The 22,752-nt window shown below is 28.7% G+C and overlaps 1 protein-coding gene across 3 annotated transcripts in view; it reads right to left on the bottom strand.

The window, feature by feature from the left end:
- Positions 1–1,267: 1,267 nt before the first annotated feature.
- LOC111625665 (protein Hook homolog 3-like) overlaps positions 1,268–22,752 on the bottom strand; it is a 91,555-nt gene continuing 70,070 nt past the window's right edge. The window contains exons 7-24 of one of the 3 annotated variants that reach the window (XR_002756760.1): positions 22,546–22,692; positions 17,118–17,212; positions 16,883–16,962; positions 13,385–13,449; positions 13,226–13,309; positions 13,051–13,093; positions 8,559–8,644; positions 8,319–8,483; positions 8,165–8,234; positions 4,692–4,779; positions 4,472–4,612; positions 4,169–4,368; positions 3,988–4,088; positions 3,816–3,920; positions 2,991–3,062; positions 2,620–2,744; positions 2,071–2,194; positions 1,268–1,514 (exon numbers count right to left, since the gene is read on the bottom strand). Coding sequence is in view for 2 of the 3 variants with exons in the window: in XM_023368879.1 (XP_023224647.1) it covers positions 1,493–1,514; positions 2,620–2,744; positions 2,991–3,062; positions 3,816–3,920; positions 3,988–4,088; positions 4,169–4,368; positions 4,472–4,612; positions 4,692–4,779; positions 8,165–8,234; positions 8,319–8,483; positions 8,559–8,644; positions 13,051–13,093; positions 13,226–13,309; positions 13,385–13,449; positions 16,883–16,962; positions 17,118–17,212; positions 22,546–22,692 (1,689 nt within the window). In the remaining variant the exon portion in view is untranslated. Of the gene's footprint in view, positions 2,195–2,619; positions 2,745–2,990; positions 3,063–3,815; positions 3,921–3,987; positions 4,089–4,168; positions 4,369–4,471; positions 4,613–4,691; positions 4,780–8,164; positions 8,235–8,318; positions 8,484–8,558; positions 8,645–13,050; positions 13,094–13,225; positions 13,310–13,384; positions 13,450–16,882; positions 16,963–17,117; positions 17,213–22,545; positions 22,693–22,752 lie in introns of all 3 variants that reach the window. The other 2 variants (XM_023368879.1, XM_023368880.1) reach the window with 2 other exon arrangements.

Genomic DNA, 22,752 nt, shown 5'->3' with positions numbered 1-22,752 from the left:
TGAAGGTAAAAATTAAGTCGGGGAAAAAACAATCACGAATTAATTATCGTACGGATTTTCTCTCTTAATTATAACACACTTTTGCAATTTAAAAAAAAATCCTTTCCTAAAGAATTTTTAATTTAAAAGTTAATTCACGCGCGCGCATTCTGGACGAGAATTTTTGTCGTCTGCAAAATTAACGTTCCCAGTTGTCAAATCTTTATTTTTACAGTAAGTTTGCCGTTTTTTAAATATTTTTCTAAAATATTGGTTTTTAAGTGTTTAAAGGCATTAAATGATCGACATTTGTTATAAATTCACGTATTAAACCTCTCAACGATTCCGAGTTACGTATAGTATGCAATTTGTAAGTTAAACATTTATTTTTAAAAATTTCCATCATTAGCAGCTCGACACTAGATTTTGTCATTGATGTAAACTGAATAATTACATTTTTCGTTTATTTAAACGGACTTTGTTTAAAATAAATAGGAATATCCGTAAATTACGTAACATTATTATTCAACTATTATCCCACCCCGCTGTAACGCTCCGTAACACTGTCACACATACTCACCCCTCAAAATTACATAATGCATAGCTTTGACCAACCCTCCTTAATTGTATTTAGGGACTGTCCATAAATCACGTGCACATTTTTCTTAAAATTTTTCCTTCCCCTCCTCCATGTCCCGGTTTCAAGTTTCTGTAACCCCTCCCCTCTTTGGACGTCCAACAAAACTCACCTCCCCAAAATCTTTACCACTTTATGAATAATAAAATGTATAACATTTAATGAAACGAAAGACGTCCATTTAAGTTCAACCCGTTGTCTTTGTCCAACTTGTCATAACCCTTCCCCCCTTCCAGTATGGACGTCATTTATGGATAGCTCCTAACGAGTAAGAAATAATACACAGCACTGGGTGATGAACGCTGCATTTTATTAATTATAACGTACAGAAACGGTATGGTTCATTATGTAACACTTCAGAAACAAAAATGAATCATTCTGTAACCCGAGTAGAGACCAGTATCAAGTAACATTTTTATGAACCTTCCCACTCCGTTATAAAAATTATCTGCATACCCACCCACCTCCGTTAAGTAACTTGTGAATAACCCCCATTTTTATGTTATATGTTACTGTAATGATTAATATTCATATTTACATATCGTAGTTTATATAATAAATTAATCATAATATAAATATATTGTAAGTATAAAAAGTCTATGTATACCGTCGTAAATGTTTATTTTACTGTTAAAAATTTTCAAAAGATCATAAAAAGTAACCTATGCTTCATTTTATTGAGACTTTGTTACAGTGATTTATAAACAAAGTATACACCACAGAAATAAAATATGCTGTATATACATACAGGGCATAAACATATTTTACAAGCATTATAAGCAGAAAAAATGGCGTATACCCACAATTAGTATACAAAATATTCTGTACTCCCCCTTAAACTATTTACAGCTTCTTCAAAGGAAGACTGCGGAAAATTCATCGATAACGGTTCCAGATTCTAATTCGACAAAGAAAAAATTTTGTTACCATCATCATGAAAAACTTTTTTACTTAATATTTAAACTGTAGATACAGATTGTAGGTAAAATAAATTTAAAATTTTTATCTACATACTCCATTAGTATCAAATATATACTGCACAGTCACCTTTTATTTTTAACATATAAAAAACAAATCACATAGTTTTTATTTGGTCCCATTTGTGTCCTTAGTCAGCACACACTGCCGCCATATACATTACATATCATGTATATAAATTAAAAATCCCGGTAAGAACTGCAAATTTTGCATTTTGTCAACCTCATAACACAAGTTTGCTATCAATGTATGTACAAAAATGTAATTAAATGCTAAAAATTATCATCCATGCACATGTGCTATCCTATAACAAAAACTAGGGACTATGATATGTTTACTAGGACTTGCACTTGCATGACACATTTAAATATGGAAAAAAGGAAAAAAAATTAAGCATGAGCAAATTTGTTAATTTTGCTTAAATTATATTCTATAATTTTTGGAACAAATGAAAAATAATTTATAAACAGACATACAACAAAATATTTACTGACAACCAAAGAATGATTAGGAAGAATTTAATGGCATGCACAGGCATTTAAACACTTCACATAAAATGACTGCTGATGTCAGCATGCAAGTTAGTAGTCCAAGAATTCACTGAAACAAAAAAGCAATACATTAATATATGGTAAATGAAAATGCACTTAATTAAAAAAACTGCTATCTTGTCAACTGAAAATTAATAATAATAAATAAAGAACATCATTAAACTGTATTAAACTTAATGATCAAATTGAAATGTTTTGGAAAATGATAAAAAATTAACTACAATCAAACTATAGGATTATTTTTTATCTCAGTTTTACAACATATATACAAAAAAGTCAATATTAAATTTCACAAAAAAAATCAAAAAATAACTCTTCTTTTACACAATAACTCTAAAGAAAGGTATTCATACAAGATCAGTTTTAATTCATTCATTTTTCAAAGAAAAGTTTTAATGTCAAAAATGCATACAACAAATTTACAAAATGAACAGGACGTTTAATTTTTGCAATATGTTTATTAGCATTTCTTACCTAGTGGCAACACCAGGTAAATTTAATCGTCTAGAGGTAGCTTGCCTTTGTCTTGATAAGAAGGTCTGACTTGATGTATTTTGCATTAGTCGCTCTTCAGCTGCTTTTCTTTGTTTGTTAGCTCCCTAGATTAAAAAGAATTAAAATATAAATGCATAACTTTTATTTTTTCTCTAACATTTCACATTAAAGCAATGTTTATTTGCTTTCTTTAAATATTGTTGAATATTATTTTATCATATCTTAATATGTGATTTCAATTTGCATACTATTGTATATATGCTATTTTACATTTATATTATTTGTTTATTTGCTGTAATTGAATGTAAATTGCAGAAGAAAAATCCACTGAAAATAGACATTTATCATACCAAATTATAGAATGCAGTGGTTATTAATCTTTCCTCCATTTCTCTCATTGTTCTTGCCATTTCTGCTTCTTTCTAAATAAAATAAGAATAAAATAAACTTAAGAGAATAAACTTTTTAATTTATTGTCAAAATTAAAAGTTAATCTGCTATTTCAGCCAATATTTCAAGATATTAACTTTTACATGAAAAAATTTCTTAGAAAAGCTAGAAAAGAACAGTTCTTTTTCTAGCAGTTCTAACAACAACAAGCTTTACAGACAGCTCTTCTGATTATGAAAATAAAAAAGTGGTTACATCTATTGCAAAGTGGAGGAGACTCTCCTCAATTGGAAAAGGCAAGTCCTTTGGAGCACAAATTAGATGCAAGTTTGGAGTCACATACCCAAGTATCTCTTTGCATAAAAAACGTTACAAATGTTTTTAGAAAATGCAGATCAGAAGGGAGAGGAAAGTTGAAAGAATAAAGAAAGGAAGAAGCAGGAGAAAAAATTTCTTCCTATTATTTTTGAATAAGTAATAAATTATCATATTTTAAATGTAATTTGAAGTACATAAGTTGCTTTTTTCACTATTATTATAAAATTGGATGTATTAATGCAGTTAAAAGTAATTTGGATTCAAATTATTATTAAGTATATATAACTATTCTAAATAAATTTAAGTATATATACCAATATAGTAAATGATTATAATTTATGCAAAACAATCTGCTGTATTATCAGGCCAAAATATGATTGATAGTATGGTAGGTCATTGGCATTAATTAAAAGTCAGGTTTGTGGATTTATTGATTATAATTTAGTTATTTGCCATTCATTTCTCACCTCTAGATTTGCTATAACTTTCTCTTTTTCTAACAATTGATTCTTTAATGCAATCACTTCGGAACCACTAGTTGTATTTTTTTTTGGATCCAAAGTCTTAATTACCTACAACAAAAATTAAATTTGAAAAATTTTTCACACTTTTTTTTTCAAACTACAATGTTAATTGTACATTTTTGGCTTTTTCCAAGTATTTTCTGTAACGTTCTTCCATTGCTCTCATTTCTTCCTCTTTTTTATTGAGAGATTCTTGAAGCTGATGAGTTTTTTGAACTGAAATGTAAAATTTTATAAATGGTTATCACAAGTCACATCAAAATTCAGAATATTTTTTTAAAAATTCAGAATTTTACCTGCACTATCAATTTGATTTTGTAATGTTTCAATAGTGATATTTTTCTTTTGTAATTCCATTTCTGTTTCTTTCAATTTTCTAATTGTATTATTCAATTTGTGTCGTAGTTCCGTCCCTTCTTGGCTACTAACAGCTGAATGAGATTCTTGTAAATCTTGAATTTGACTCTGATATTCTAAAATCTTCTGATTTGCTAATCTATTTTAATAATTGAATATCAAAATGTTTATTAAATATTGTAAATAAATGACAAATTTAAAAAAATGAACAAATATAATTTTATTATAAAATAAAGATATACCTGTTTTCTGTTTCCAATTCACTTTGCCTCAGTCTTGAGTCATCCAACATACTTTGTAAAACTGCAACTTGCTGATCATCATTGCTATCCAATTTAAGTTTTAAAATTTTATTTTCATGTTGAAGACGAATTAATTTTTCTCTAGAAAATTAGATTTTATTCATTAGAAAAGAATAAAATATGCATTAAATAAATATATATATAGTTTATTAATATTTACTTAATTTCTGGAGGAACAGATTCTAAAAGTTCTGCTTCTGATAATAAACTAGATGGTTTTCCATTTTTATCACCATGCATTTCACTTTCTACAATATACAAAAATAGAAAATTGAATCATATCATTATTTATATCTTTAAATGTATTATACATATCTCAATTTCTTAATATAATGTTACACGATAGTCATTCCCAAATAAGAATCTAGTTTTTAAAGACATTTTTTTGAAGTCTTCCTTGAACTTACTTGTAAACACACTGTGTGTACATAATAATTTCCATCACAATTAGCATCTTATCAAGTTCATGGGATTATGCAATATTTAAAATTCTAAGAACAATTTTGTTGATTTTTTTTCTTCATGAAAGGAAAACTTTTTTCAAATTTGCTGTAATAACTGATTATAGAGGGATTCTATTATCACTATTGTTGTCTGTTACATGTTGTCTATATTACACAGTGACTTATTTCAAAATAATTATTAACCAGAATTGCCTTCATTGTTTTCAACATCTGCAAATTGAACTAAATAAGATTTATACTTAAATCTAGAGTTTATTTAGTGTGTTTCAAAATAGAAGTAAAGATATCTGATTTAGTGACTGATTTTGGAAATGCAATTCCTTTGAAACTCTGCTTCAGAATGATTCAATTCAATTTCTGTATAACAGCTTTTGAGTTTGTTGAATGCTGTCAGCCAGCAATGTTTACAAATATACAAATGAATATAAAGCAGTTAAGCTGGAATTTAGACTCAACTGTCACAACAAATTGTTTAAAACTCACTGAATGTCAAGCTAAAATTGAGTGATGTATATTTGTTTATACTTTAACATGTTAACTACCATCTGAAGCACCGGCAGTCTTACTAATTAGGCTGTACAGAGCCATCCGACCACCCGACGTCACTATAACCAATGTAGTTTCACTCAAGTTTAAATTATCCTGGCTACGTAAGACATTGCTTTACATCCTAGTGGTGGCTTCTCGTGCACATCTATAAACAACAATTAACACCTCAATACTACTTCCAGCAGTCAAAAGATTTTAATAATCTAACGTTTTTGGCCGTCTTTTAGAGGCCCTCTTCAGGATGAAACATTAAAAAACAGTTCTATCTTTTGAAGGATTCTAATAATCGAATACAGCTGTATTCGATTATTAGAATCCTTCAAAAGATAGAACTGTTTTTTAATGTTTCATCCTGAAGAGGGCCTCTAAAAGACGGCCAAAAACGTTAGATTATTAAAATCTTTTGACTGCTGGAAGTAGTATTGAGGTGTTAATTGTTGTTTGTAGTATATCGTTCCAGTTTACGTGTGTTAATTTTTTTCTCACATCTATAAAGTTGGCTCTGACCGCCAGCTGTCATATGGCCTCATGAAGTGGTTTGATGGCCAGTGGTCGTATGGCTCTGTACAGCCCTAATTAGTATGACCGCCGACACATCAGATGGCGGTTAACATGTTAAACATAACTTAGCTGCTGTGTACACTTTGTAGCACCCAAAATTCCAGCCTAAGTCTATGGCAGAGTTTTGCTGTGATATTCCTCAAAATATGAAAAACATGATCTGACCAGAATTTCAAATAGTTTATAATATTCACTGATCTGAATCTGATGTCCATACTAAATTTGTTCAAGGTCAAACAGATTCAGAGGAATTTACTTAAAACCAATGATATTTGAGTATAAAGAAATGAGCTATACTCACTCAGCTCAATTATTATGAAAAAGTAATTTAAAATAAAAGGGCACAAAGTTTTTGAAAGTATTTTACAGCTAAATATTACAACCAAGTCAATTAAGGTGCCATCCTACCACTGAGAACCTAGGATTAAAAATTCTTTAAGTACCATCTAAAATAAAACTCCAGTAAGTCCTTGCCCTCATATAAAGACTAACATTTTTGGTCCTCCTTCCTGGAACTTTGTCAGGTCAACAGTTTTTAGAATTGGAACATTTTTGATTATCTTCGCATAAAAGTGTGAGAATTTGAACCTTAACCAACTTTAATTTGACTTTAATCCATCAATTTTCATCGACGATGACGTCCTATGCGCTCAACAATTGTTGTCCTCAGTTACCTGAGAAAATTACCACTTACACTTCCCAATGATGAAAACGATGCACTCCTGCGATCTGCTGACCTCTTAGTCAGAAAATAACAGACGGATATCGAAACTGACGGCCAAAATAGTCAGTTATCACCTGTTCCTCATGGATTAATGTCTCCAACACATTCTCTGTGCCTGTGCCAAATTTTCCTGGATCTGATTTCACCATCGACCAACGGTGCCAGTGAGGACAAACTTTTCCTGACTATCGTACCCCAGACTTTTCCAATCTGGACCTTTCTGCAACCCTTCAAGAACGATAACGGACTGTGACTAAAACAACAACAAATTGACGAAAATTGAATAAAATCTATCATCACCTCAGGTACATCATCTACTTCAGTTATTTATCAACTCGCGAACCACTGTAAACTCTCGAATACTGCGAAATTAGATTAAGTTCACCCTAGTTTAATTATTATAATCCCAATTGGGATACTATCATATTGTAATATAATGTTTTACCTCCTGCCAAAAAATGTTGTTTCATTGACCTAGTCTTTTCGTGAGTAAATTCCGATGTGCTGTCTCTCACTCCATCTTGAATTCGTTTGCTCACACGCGTGATCATTCGTGCAACCTAAATCCAACCAAGCACTATCCATGTCAACCGAGACACAGTGGTGTCCATCCTGATGAGGCACTAATGAGGTGCCGACCCTCTGGTCACAAAAGATTTGTTAAGATAATCAAAAGAATTTTAAAGCATACTTTAAAGAATTTTTAATACTGTCACTCTAGTCTGAAGGAATTGTGCCCAGGACTAAATCCTGGCAGTTGGAGATTTCCATTTTCCATAAGTAATCATTTCTAAATATGTGTAGCCATGTCCATCACACCTAACTACCCCAATTGTGAGCTTGGCTGAATCCACAATGGATATTAAAAAAGGCATTCTTGGAACAAATAGAACAGAAAGAGTAAAAAAATTCTAACATTGCAAATACCAATAGTAATTACCAATATACTAGTAGTAAATTTTTCAATTATTTGTAATATAACTATTATATTATCATTACAGTTGAAGTAAACTTCAAGATATTCTTTAAACAGTTTTTAATAATGAATATGCAGTAGAAAATCTTTTAAGTTTGGAAATAACTTCATATAAAGTAATTTTACTTATATTTTTATAAATAAAAATTATTTACTTAACTGTATTACTAATAATATATAAATTGCTAATACTCAGGATGTTATTTTAATCTAAATCTTTTTTCTGTTTATTATTCTGATATTAAAATAAATAAATAAACAATACAACAAACATGCCATACAAAATAATTAAAAATCTTAGAATATTAAATTTATCAAATTTAACAAATAATTTTCCTAATAATTAAATACTATTTTACCATTTTTAAATTGTGTGCATCGAAGATCTTCGATTGTTTCTTTCAATGAATCCCTCTCAGCAATCAATCTCTGAAAATTTAAAACAATGTTTATAGTTAGAACCAAGTAATTTATCTGGATTAAAAAAACTATTCATAAAATTTAAATACTAACATCCTTTTCTTGTTGTATAGATACAAGTTTTTCTGAAAGTCTCTTATTTTCAAAATCTGCTTTATCAGCTTTCCTACTTTCTTCAGAAAATTTTGAATGGAGTTCTTGAAGTTGTTTTTTGTACATGTCAATCTGAGATTTCAGCATTCCAGCTCTTTTGACCTCCTGTATTAAGAAAAGTATTCTTTTTATTTGTTTAAAAATGTATTTATTTCAAATTATTATAAAATCTCTATTAACCTCTTCTAATTCCATGTTCTGTTGTACATAAGATGTATTTTTGTCTTCCAGAAGTTTTACCTGACGTTTAAGATCACTTAAATCCTCTAAAATGAAATCAAACAATTATAAACATTAAATGTTACATGAAATTTTGTTTACACCAATCTGAATATCATCTAAGTATTAAAATTAGTACAAAGTACATCAAGTCTTTTTCCTTCTCATTAATCTAATTAGACATAAATACATATTTCATATTAAAAATCCAACTTCTCATACTAAAGAAGTCTTATAGTCTCTTCGTATTATACATTTTAAACCAGCTTAAATAATGAATTCAGCTCAAACACCATAATATGAACAAAACCAACTAAATGTTGATTTGATTTAAATTTGAGAAAGTGAATCAACTTAAGTCCATTTATGATTCAAAATCATTATAAATATTCTCTGAGGTCCAATCTTACATTCAAAATATGGCAAAAGTAAACAAAAGAGTATCTAGTTCAATTGAGGAGAAACATACAGAAAATGTCCAATGAAGAAATCTGCCTTGTAACTAAATTAAAAAATATAAAATCTTTTAAAAATTTTTATTTAATTTAAAAGAAAGCATTTTAAGATATGTATAAAAAATAATAATTAAATTCTACTCCTGCTAGAAGATAAAGTTTGGAAATACCAGGATAATGAATGTGCTTGAAAAACTTTCATGTTCAAAGTCATGCATATTTTTGAAAAGTCAGAAAAAACTGAATTAACTTATGATTTTTTCTTCTGATTTAATCGTAGATGAACACCATTCTTTAAATTGGAAGAGTAGACAATAAAAATAGGAAAATTGATTAACTATTATAAGTTAGTGCATTATATAAAATTTATGAAATGTTGACTTAATCTGTTGATGTGATTTAAACATGCATAAACAAAAATTTGCCCAACATAGAAATACAATCAAAATTCCAAAAGATATGTCCTTAATGTGTAATAACCAACTGAAATAATTTCTTGATTTATGTCAAGTATAAAACAGTAATTTAATATCACAAAATAAGGCAAAGTTAAGTAAAATTTAGAGCTAACAAGAAGTGGTTAGGTCATAGTCCTCAGTGATTTCAATAAGTTTGCATGGATAAGCCTTGATAGGAACCTTTATTGAACAAAGAAAGAAAGCATGATTCTCAAATATTTTCAAGAAAATCAAAGTTAAGAAATTCCCAGCAATTTTTGAGTAAGTTTTGCAGAACCTTTCATCAACAATTGCGTGGTTTGGTGGCAGTATAGCTTAGTTTTTTAAACATGAATCTTATTTTATAGTTTATGGCTTTATTATTCGTATGCTATAATTTTATTTTTACTTCTTGCTTGTTTTATTAGCTATGAAAAGGGAGAAATAAACTTCTTTTAAATTAATGTCACCTCTTTGGTTTCATATTGTTTATAAGAATTATTTACTGTCACATACATATAACAATTCATTGTGATATTAGAGTTAATTTTAACTAATAATTTTTTGAATTTATTTAATTGCTTAAAATGTTGAATTATTCTTAATATTCTTATATTCCAAAATGTAAAACAAACTTTAATTTTTAACAGAGCAATTCCAAAAACAAAATTTTCAAAGAAGAAAAAATGAACATTTTTAACAGAAAATAAATAGACAAAATGTATAAATTCATGTAATTTACAATTACTTTATATAAAAAATTGTAGTTAATTTAGAAAAAAGTTGTTCATTCATTGAGACAAAAACCAGAGATATCATAAGTAAGAGTACAGAATGCACTGCCACCTAACCACATAGACTTTGACGAATGACTGACTTTGGCAAAAGTTAGGTAAGTTACTCAGGATTTTTAACTTCAATTTTCTTGAAAACATTTCAGAAGCATGCTTTCTCTTTTTGCTCAATAACATTTTATGAATAAGCCTTGATCCACAAGACATTACTGAAATCTCTTAAGACCACTTGTAAACTCCCTTTGTAAGATTTATACATACTATATGAAAAATATATCTTTTTAAAATATTGACTGAAAATTATTTATATATTATTTACATTTCTACTATACAAGTACCAATCATTCATTTTTTTGTTGCTGTAACTAGAGATTAACTCCAAACAATCTTTTAAAAACCTTCCATAAACTTGCATAGTAATCTAATTTTTAATTTTACATGGACAATAAAATTTCTTGTTCTTTTACATTAAAGATAATATCTTAAAATTACTCAAAATTACACCAGAATAAATTGTTATCACATTGTTTATGTTTGGACAATTAATGCAGACACTATTATGGCTGACAGTTGCAGATACTTTTTAAAACAAAATTTCATAACTAACTTTTAAAATTTCTCTTTAATTTACATTTTGACTAAAAACATATAATAATAATAATATTAAAATTGATATTAATTGAAGAATTACTATAAAATGGATGAGTGTGTTGCAAAATGCACAAAAAGGAATCAGGCCTACATTTGTATTATAATATAACAATTGTCATATTTAAATTTTTATTAAAACATTTTGCATTTTAAAAATGATGCACTGATTAGGATAACACATAAATTTGAGAGCGCTTCTAATAATCTAATATGAATAAAAATATTTTTAGAAATAGTTAACTCTCTTGCAACCCCTCACACCCTCAATTTGAGGATGGGTGTTAATGAATTGGTCTAAAAATTAAAACAAAGTGAAAAAATGATAAATAATTGTAATAGAGATGGGCAAATACTATCTGCAAGGAACTGGAATACTAGGAAACATCCAAGATTCAAAATCTGAATTATTACATGTTGATAAATATAAATTCAAATACAGTAGAGCATCGATTATCCAACTCAATTGGGGACTCGGGTTGGTCGGATAACTGAAAAAATCGGATAATCGAAAAGAATGAAAAAATACATTATTAGTATAGTATATTAGCATATTAGTATAGCCCATGTAATTAGTATATCGCTATTAACATACTTCACGTTGAATTTTCATCGATGTTAAGCCTAACAAAATTTTTTTTAAATTAATAATTGTAGCTATTGTATCGTTAAAAAATATTTTTAAATTTTTGTTTGTAGAAAAGGGCTAGCAGAATTACAATTTAATAAAAAGTAAAACACATCTGGATACGAGTCCAATTTTCTTGCCATGTCTAATCACCAGGAACAACTATTTCCATTGCAGAGACAACCTTTCTTTAGAGGCTATGCCTCTGCACAAACATGTAAAACAGTTTAAAATGTCCACAGGTGACAATCCCAACACAATTAAAAATATAATATTTGTTTGTAGAAAAGGGCTGGCAGAATTACAATTTAATAAAACATAAAACACATCTGGATAGGTTGTGCCTTTTTTCTATGTTCAAAAACGGCTAAAACAAATTAATAATAAAATATTAAATAAATTATATAAGGTAATTAAGTTCTATAGGTATTTGGGGTTTTTGAGTATTTGAGGCAGTCAATATTCAATCTATGTTTAATGTTAGAATTTGAGAAAAATGATATTCGTGCATCACTAAATTGTAATTTAAACTGTAAAGTTCATAATTTTTTAAGTAATAGCTTTATACCTGATTTCAGACGTTTAGCACTAATTAAATTAATAGAAACAATATATAAAAATATGCCATTCATATAACAAATAAGTTTCCAATTAATTTTTTTTAATTTAATATTTTATAAAATTAGAGAAATTAGGGAAAAATAATTTTAATAAAAATTTATAAAGATAATACTTTTGTAAAAGATTTATTAATGTATAACAAATTAAAAAAACTATTTTTCTCCTTATGGAAGTCACAGTTTTACATCTTCAGTTAATAACAGATTAAATTATTTTATTTTATAAAATGTTTTATTTTAAATTTAAATAATTAAGTGATTCTAAAAAAACATTTTGTTCTAATTATTAATTAACTAAAATAATAATTTGTTCTTAATTAATTAACTGTTAATCAATTAAAAGGTTGTTTTCATAACTAATGTTTTAAAAATTGAAAATGAATATATTGATGATTCATTTGAAAGAACATTCAACTAAAAACTGTTAAATAGATTAGCAAACATTTTCTATAATTTAATCATTTTGCTCGTTTATGATTTTTCATGTAGTACACACAATCTTTTAAATGAGTATCCACAGATATGGGTACACAGTTACTCACAGTACCTGGACAATAGCTTTATATGCAACACCTGGATACAAAAAGGTGCCAGATGTTCAGCACTAATTAATAGAAACAACATATGAAAATATGCCAATAATGTAATTTTCTCTGAAAACAATTCAAATAACAGAAGGTAAAGTACAAAACATTCATCTGCAACAAAAAATATTCAGAAAAAAATAAAATCAATTCATTTCTGAACAAAAATATTTATCATTTAAAAAACAAAATTTACATCTATTTTAGAATTACAGCTTCCCATTTTATAACATATTTTAAAAATAATCATTACAATAAATAAACTTAAATTTTCAAACTCTCCTTACCTAATTTTTTCTTGAAAGACTCAATTGTTGTTTCATATTTTTCCTGAAATAAAAATTATAATATTGAAAATATATTTTTAAGTTCCATACATGTATTAAATGATTTTATTAATAAAGTTCAGTTATTTTTAAATTATAAATACTTTTTTATTTTTCAATTTGTGGCAATACTTACAACTTTATCAGATGTATGCCTTAGTACATCTAATTCATCTTTCAAAATTCGAGCTTCTTCAGCTAGTTTCTGCAAATCATCATTCTGAATAAAAACAATAGTTATAAATAAGTGGCTTTATAAAATTAAAATTTTGTTGTTCTTAATAAATATACTAACCTTTTGACTAAGTTCAAGAATTTCTTTCTCTTGTAATTCTGATTTCATTTTATATTCATCTCTTGCTATAAAAGAAAATTAAAATAAGGAACTATATAATTAAATTAACTATTAATAAATATACTAAAAAAAGAAAAACTCAATTTCAAATAGAAAAAATATATTTAATAAGCCAAATAACTATCACTGGATTACATTTGGACTCTAGTATATCTAATTAATGATTAAATAAAGTAATTTGGCTGAAAAGTAAGTGATTAGATTTCTTACTCTTCAATCAATTCTAATTCAACAACAATAATTAACCATATCATAGCACAAATATAATCTGGCAATACTTATTTAATTTATTGAATTATTCAAGTTGTTTGGATATACTTATAAAAGAAAATATACTTGGTCTAAGATGCAACTAAGCTAATATTTTTCAATAATATATTTTTATATTACTAAATAACACATGTTCAATATCATAAAATTCAAACATCTTTTATTTATGAATTTTTTTCCTATAGATAATTTATATAAATCAACTGCTTAAAGTTTATATATTCAATTATTATTTATTAAAATCACTAATGTCCTAAGAAAAGACAACTGTCTGTTCGTGTTACATTGTCTTTAATAACAGAAAAACTTGCTAGTACTTTTAACATTGTAAGACAGTGAAAAGTTTTTGTATCTGTGTATGTTCTACTTTGAACTACAGAACATAAAGACAACATTAATAGTGTTGAAAGTGCAAGCAAATTATTAATGTCCATATTCACAATCTGATACACTTATTGATAATGTTAAATTGACAGCAGTCACAATTTAATTAAGAAGTTAATTCTAAGTTAGATCTTTTTTGTATTTGCCAAAATTGTTGAACTTTTGAATTTATCAACTCAAAAATTAATTAGTTTAAGCTGTACTGATTTTCAGATTAAATTAAAATTTCTTTGTAATGTACATTGTAAGTTATTGAGTGATTCATCTTACAGAGGAAAATAACATCAGATTTGAAGAGGAGATATATTTTTTATAATTTGAACAAAAGTATATCTCTTTTATAGAAAATAACAACGTAATATAGCAAAATCTGCTTATTATAATCACAGGTATTGTCATCAATTATTTAATGTTATATTTTAAGATATGCAAATTCTGTTAAAATACACAAAAAAATTTATTAATTAGATTTCCATTTTAGTTATCATTATTTACAGGTGAATAAGAATTTTTAACTTACATTGCACCAGTAACCATTACAATCTGTGACTGATAACACAACTGTTATGTCTTGCTTTAAATGTTAATTATTAACTAAAAGCATAATACCAGGGTAGCCAAGCTCCTTGATAGTCCGAGCCATTTTTCAAAATTTGAAATTTTTCGCGAGCCGCAATTAAATACGTATTAAAAAGGTATGCAAAAAATTCCAGATTACAAATTATATCCGTAGCAAGAGTGATACAAATTGTTTCCTCCAGAGCACAATCTCAACTGTCCATTGCAATGACAGTTTAGAAATTCAAAATCGGTCTAGAGTCGGTCGATAACGGATGATTACGCCACTGTTTATGTTCATTCGCGCAGTTTTCGATGAGTCATATCATTCTTAACTTGGACGGAAATGAAATTTGTTACAACGTTGCACTTAGTCTTTCATATTTGTTGTTAGTAATTTAAAAGACATTTTGAAACACATACGGAATGATAATAATTTTTTAAAATATAACAACACAAAAATGAAAAGGGAACTCGGGTACATTTATTGAGAGCCACAAATAATCCTTCAAAGAGCCGCATGTGGCTCGCGAGCCACAGGTTGGCCACCCCTGGCATAATAGTTAAACTGCTGGAATTCCTTACTTCAATTATATGTAACTGTATGTAATTTTATGCATGAATTACTAGTAATTAATAATTATAATATATCTACAACTTATACATTAGTTGTCTTAATATGTCATTTTTAGCCCACCAGTGGCCAAGCAGTCTTCGTACTCTGAACACTGGGAGTTCGGTTGTGGGTTTGCACCTCACTCGAATGAAATGGCCACGTGGAGTTTTCTGGGTTTTCTCCACATCTGTAACGCCTAAAGCCCTGGTTAAACCATGCAATTTTCAGCCATGCAGGTGACCATAACTGCAACAAGCATGAGTCATGCGTGTCTTCTCATGGTCACACATTGTTCATTGACATTGCAACTCAGAAACATGACCCTATAATAAACAAAAAAAATTACAGTCGCTTGTTCTTGACTACTTTTGTGAGTAAGTTTACCAACATTTTACATTCTACTTCAGAGTATTTATGGAACTTTAGCCACTTTTTTTATTAAAATGGCAAGCAGTTCCTTTTCTGGAATGAATAAAAGAAAAAAAAGCTATTATTTTGATAGAGCTGGTGAGAATACACAAAAAGATAAAATCTTCGATAAAATGGAGAATTAAAATCCCACAGGTATTCATGAGACTGAATAAGCTTGATCAATCTTGATTCTTTAAAAGTATAAATCCTCTAACTATCTGCCATGAGGATGAACTATCTTCAATGTTGTCACCGTATGACATGGCACAAAGGCGTCTGCTGATTGGATGCACATTTACAATTGGTGTGAGTAGAACAAACTTTTTGTTTCTAGTCGCGGTTGCAGTTGCACCAGTTTTCAAAGGGGGTTTACTAGTTAACGAGAACAGCCGTCATGGTTGTGGTCGCCTGCATGGCTGGAAATCGTATGGTGTGACCAGGCTTAAATAGGGGCCAGTTTCCCTTTGAAAGACCTCCTGGAAGGCATCCCCTAGGCAGATTGCACAAGTGTTGTGTTGCCATAACTTAACAACAAACAAACAATACATCATTTTAATGTCAAGAGTCAACAAAACCAGAATTTTCACTAATTGTAATCTTATTTACTAACACTGATCAAAATAAGCAAGTCCTAGTGATTACAATGATATATTCAACAATAATATAATAAGTTAAACAAAATCAAGGTATTTTAAATTAAATATATAGAGAGTCTGATGCAATTGTGAAAGTAAATGATCAAACAACAAAACAGTTATATAATTGTTATGAAAACTTCAAAAGGCTACAAAAGAAAGAATGATAAACTAGATATGTTTAAATAATTATCATAATCACATCATACAACTTGACAAAAAAATTATTCAGTGGAAACTACAAAATTGTAACAGTGGCCCATTAATATGTAAAAGCTAATTACAATAAATTAAAATTCAGATACAGACTTCACTAGTTTGCCTTTTTCTACTTTTCTTGGAAATGTTAAAAACAAAACAGTTCCTATTTGTCTACTTGAAATGTTGAATTGAATCTATCACTTTTAAGGATTAGCTGGAAATTTGAAATTAAGTATATAACTTCACATATTGAATATCAATTTTATTCTAACCAACAATTAAAATCTAATTATAACATATTCAAAGTTGTACCTATGGTATAAATCATGTTTTGTATCTTCAATATACATTCAGTTTACATACCTGTTTCTAACTTATATAATTCATCTTGCATCACTTCTAATTTATGTTGCATCTGTTGAAATCTTTTTCCTGTTAAAGTGCTGTTCAAATTTTAATAATACATTAATTAAATTAAATAATCTGATTACATTTTAAAATTTAAATTCAAATAATAATTCTAAATAATGATACTTTTGAATAAGGAAAATACAAGAAATTATATTTATTGATGTTTTAAAAGTTGTGAAATTTTTACCTTGGGTCTTCTAAACTTTCAATATGGTTTAATCTTTCTAATAATTTGTCATTTTCTGCAAGTAAACTAGCCTTTTCTTCTTGCAATATAGCAACCTATTAGAAAAGAATTTAATAAAAGCATCAGAAATATTAGTTAATTTACAAACAATATAGAAATAAGAATGGAAAGTAGAAAATTATGAGTATATTAATTTCTGTATCTGTGTGCAATGTAAGATTTTATTGCTTTTATATGTGTAATTAATAATTTATTACAGAATACGAAACTATTAAAAAAAATGTGGTCAGTCCGTACTGAACATATAAGATAAAACAGATTTGAAATTGAAATAAACTGCAAATTAAATTTAGCATTATTAGTGCATTCAAGAAAAAATATTTTTCTAAACTATGTATTTAACAAAATTTAAACTTATGTCATCAAGATTATATTATCATAAAAAAAAGTCAAAATCACCTTTCTTTTCCTGAAACACTCATGAGATAATTAAATTGAATAGAAAAACCTATTTTAAATTAAAGCAATAATGACAGCTTTTATAAAACAACTTTTTTTTGGAGTATGAAAAAGTAAAAATGTAATTTCTGTATACATGCTGTTGACGTGTTTTTATTCTCTTTGTTATATATTACTCTCATCTGCTACATCTGTGTATTGTGTTGTCTCCTTGTGTTCACTTTTCCTTTGTATTACCTGTAACTATATTTCAGTGTACACAATTAAAATATTTAGACATAGAAGATTTGTTTATTTGCTATTATCTGACAGGTTATGGGCTTACCAGAATTGCTTACCAGGAAAGAACCTCTAGTATAAGAAATAAGTAAATAGATTCATTGTCTACTACAGTATTGTGGGTCCTAGTGAATTCTCAAATAGTGAGAAGTTTAACAAGATCAATTATGAACTTTGGAAAGTATAGATGAAAAGTGTTCTTGTTTATAATAATAATCTGTGGCAATAAATTGACAGTACTAAAATAAAGCCATAAAAAAGCCTAGAGTGGATCAAGCAAAATACAAAGACATTGGCACTAATAAATCTAAGCAGTAGTCTTGGGCAGTTAAACCTTGTGAAAAATGCTAATGTCCAAGAAAGCAGGAGACAAACTTAAGGAAATATTCCAGTCACAAGGCTCTGTTAGAAAAACAACATTGTGCAAAGATATTATGAATGGGAAAAGGGCAGAATATGACAATTATGCAATACATAAATGAATTCAATACTGATCAAGTAAAGAAAGTGAGAATAGAAATTTCAGAAGATACTACCAACTATGCTTCTTGGATCAATACCAGATAAATATGAAAATTTTAGTATAGCCATAGAGTAATCTTTTGACATACCATTGCGCAAAAACCTTAAAGTAAAATTTAAAGAAAAGGAAGCAAGACAGAGGGAATTCATTACAAAGCTAAATGAAAACAAGAGAAGTAATGCATTATTTTCAAAGGGAAATTCTGACCATGAAAAGCAGTCATGAATGAACTCAAGAGATAGTAGTACAAGATTCAGAGGTCAAAGGTTTGATGGAAGGTCTAACAACTGCAGTAAAAATGGCCATATCAGTAGAAACTGTAAATCAAAAATAAAACAGACAGACATAAAAATTATTAGCAGTGCCCTTATTATACTTGCATGCAACATAGAATTCACAAATGGATAAAAGAAAAAAGTGGTATCTAGATAGTAGTGTGACAAGATGTGTAACAACAAATATAAATTTTTAACCTTAGATCAAATCAAACAGTCTAAAGTACAGTACATACTGCCATACAGGTTTTGTGCAAGCAGTTGACATATGTGATGTGAGTCTTGATTTAAAATATTTCTCCACTGTGTGTTGTGCCATGTTAAATTTTTGTTGATGTTAAGTCTAACGAAAGTCACATTTTAAAAAAAAATAATCGGGGTTATTGTATCATCCAAAATTATTTTTCTATTATGCACAAACAAAATAGATATATTAATAAATGTAAAAACAAAAAAAATTATATTTTGAAAGTTAATTTTAATATAAAAATTATAACAACTAGCGACATCTAGTTTCAAAAAAGTTCCAATGCTGAAACGAGATATCTCGGATCCACCAGTCAAGGTCATCATGTTGCAAACCAAGATATGTCAGGAATATCAGGGAATAGGTTAATATCATATTATTAGGAGGTGCAAAATACTTTACAACATTTATTGATGAATGTACATGTTATATGGAAACTATAATGCTGAAACATCACTCAGATATTCTCCAAGTGTTCAAATCTTATAAACAAAGGGTCGAAAAACAAACAGATCGTCAAATTAAAAAGCTACATACAAATAATGATAGAGAAAATTTACCAAATGAATTTAACAAATTCCTTGAAGAAGAAGGAATAGTATGAAAACTAAGTGTTGAGTACACCCCACAATAAAATAATGTGGCAAAATGAGCAAATCAGACCCTTGTCAAAATAGCAAGGTGCATAATGTTGCAAATGGGTCTTCCTCAGTCACTATGAGCAGAAGCAATCAATACAGCCACATTTCTATGAAATAGAAGTGCAACAAAAACCTTCATTGAAAAAACACAGAATGAACTGTGGTTTAAGCATGAACCTTACATTGGTTTCTTTAAAATCATCAGAAAAAAGCTGTTGCTGGATAAGACTTGAAAACAAAGAAAATTTCAGCCAAAAGGTGATGAGTACATGTGGGTTGGATACTCAAATGAGTCAAAAGACCAGGAAGTAAGATTGTCATCATATGACATGAGATTCATTGAAATAATCCACACAAGTGAGACCTTTCTAAAGAGTATCCCCACTGAACTAGATTTTGCTGCTACAACCAAATGGTGTGTACAATGCTACTAAATCAGGCAATGGAGATGAACAGTGAGAACTGTACAAAACTAGATGAAGAGTCTGACAATGAACCTAACTTGGTTGAATATCTAGAAGAAAATCAAATGAGAAATTAAGGAGAATCACTTGAAAAGATGAAAATGAGATCACCCAAAAATTGAAATAACACGTAAACCCATAAGACTGAGAAAAGTTTATCAAGTAATTAAAGGTAAAATTCCAGACTCCAAACATGTATCTGAATCTATCTACCTTCTCAGCAATGTTATCTATTTATAATAATAAATCACACACACCTGAATTTTTTTACCGAGTTATTTTTGTTTATTCCAAACGTTTTCGGCCAATTCGTATAGGCCATCTTCAGGTTTTAATAGTTTTCGTTGTATCTGAAGCATTAAATCAAGAAGCTAGAGAGCTGTGACTAACCACCATGAAAAAGGAATATAAAGGCCTACATGAGAACAACATATGGATTTTAATATCCAGGCCAAACAATAAGGAAGTATTAAAAATTGTTGGATATTTAAAATGAAAACCAACTAACAGGTTGACGTAGAAAAGTAAAAAATCATGACTTGTAGCTCAAGGTCATGCCCAAGAAAGAGGTATAGACTATGATGATGTTTTTGCTCCAGTCACTAGATACAAAATAATAACAACATTATTAGCAGCATCTGTAAACGAAGAAATGCACATACATCAGATGGAAATAACTTCTACTTGCATGCAAGATGATTTATAGAATGAAATAAACATGGAGCAACCTGAAATGTTCATTCAGAATAAACAAGAAGATAAAGTCTAGAAACTATTGAAATCTTTATATGGATTAAAATAGTCTGAAAGAAAATGTTACAAGAAGCTAGATCGCTTTATCACAAGTATCGAAGGAGGGCATACAGCAGCTGATCCCATTTATGTATTTGGAAAGGAAGAAAATCGAATAATACTCATTACTTACATAGATGATTTAATATTGACAGTGAAGAAGATTAAAAAACTGGAGATCATTAAATCAAAACTGAAGTCAGCATTTAAAATAGTACACCTAGGGCTTATAAGTAACATTTTAGGCATTGAAATTAGAGAAGGTCTAACAGGTAGCATTCATCTGATGCAAACAAATTAAAGCAAAAAATAGGTGAAGAGATTTAACTTACAGTGAGAAAACTGTCGCTGCATCGATAGAGTCAAATATAAAAATTTTTTAATATTATTTTTTTATAATTTTTTTTAAAGGAAATGGGTCAAATTACAGATGAGAGTTCACTGAAAGTCTAATCTATCTGGCAGACATGACACATCCACACATTGCTTTTGCTGCAAGCACATTCAAGCACAATAACTCATTTATCAAAACACATTAGATGTATGAGATCCAGGATTTTAAGGATATTAAAATCCATTTTTAAGAAATTTTTATTTAACATCCATCCATCACAATCATTAGAAAACATTGCACCAAACACGGATCAAATGACAGCTTTACTATCAACAAATGAATGAGAATCTTAACAGTCAGTTGCAACAAGATAACATCTCATTGAGAAAGGAGGGAAAAGTGACTCCATGATGTCAACAAAAAAGTCATCATGGAGTCACTGAGCTCGCACACCTGCAAAAGTAGCCTTTGTGGTCTAAACAACCGAAGATCGTGTGACTAGATTCCCACGCATTTCATATAAAAGGTGGAGACACCAGAAGTTCTGGGCATTTTGTCATAATGTGCCAACGAATTAACATTTGGTCATAAGTGCTCCCATAAAAGTGAAATACTGTCCAAAAAAAGGAAATACAAAGTCCTCGGAGAAGACACTCACCATTCTTTCAACAGTGAATCCTCATCAAGATGATAGAATGATGTCTTATCAATGACCAACAAAGAATTGATGTATTTTGTTAAAAAGTTGTAAACTCGCTCTCTGCGTACAAGAAAGTAGAATAGCCTCACACCATAAGAATTTTAATAGTCACTGCCTTGTATGATTTTACATTTAATTGCATTTAACTGCCTATAATATCTATACCTATAATACCTATGTATATCTTAGAGTTAGAATATATTTAACTTTTATTTGTTTTGTTAAACCTGTCTACCTGTCATTATTTGGCTCCTATTGACGTACCTATCAACCTCTACACTCAACTATTTGCCCTCCTAACCATCCAATGACAACGTGAGTGGGTTTTTTGAACCTGTGCCGGATAAGTGGCATTGAGGGAACCACTTATTGAGTTTCCTCAATGCCCCCGGCTTCTCGTAGATGACTGCAAAGTAAGTTTTGAGATATCTGAAAGGTACTCCTCACTAGTGATTTTAAATTAAAAATTCTTCATTCCTCTACTGTACACAATTTAAAGAAATTTCAAAGTGTGTTAGATTGATCACTTGGTATTATAAACCCTTACATAAGATAACCTTTGTAGTTATATAAATCAAATACTATAATATAATACAATAGAGGGGTTAGAAGTATGAAATAAGCTAATAATTGTAATGTTTGTTCTTATTTTTTGCCCAGGCAATGCTGAGTTTACCTGCTAATATTAAGATATAAATGCAAAATTTACAATACCTGCATGTCTAACTCATGACATCTCTGAGTAATTTGCTGTTTAGCTTCTGTGGCTATCTGTAACTCTTCTAATACTCGTTTTAAATGTTCATTGAGATCAGCAATAGATTCAGCTGAGTAAGTACTAGGAATTTCTTTAGTCATTAACTGAAAAACAATTAGATTACACAATATTAATTAATAACAGTAACAGCAGCAAATGAATTA

The sequence above is a fragment of the Centruroides sculpturatus genome, unplaced genomic scaffold (genome assembly GCF_000671375.1).
Source record: "Centruroides sculpturatus isolate CEXI.00-Female unplaced genomic scaffold, Cexi_2.0 scaffold338, whole genome shotgun sequence".
Classification (NCBI taxonomy): Eukaryota; Metazoa; Arthropoda; class Arachnida; order Scorpiones; family Buthidae; genus Centruroides; species Centruroides sculpturatus.
This window is presented reverse-complemented; position numbering and strand designations above follow the sequence as displayed.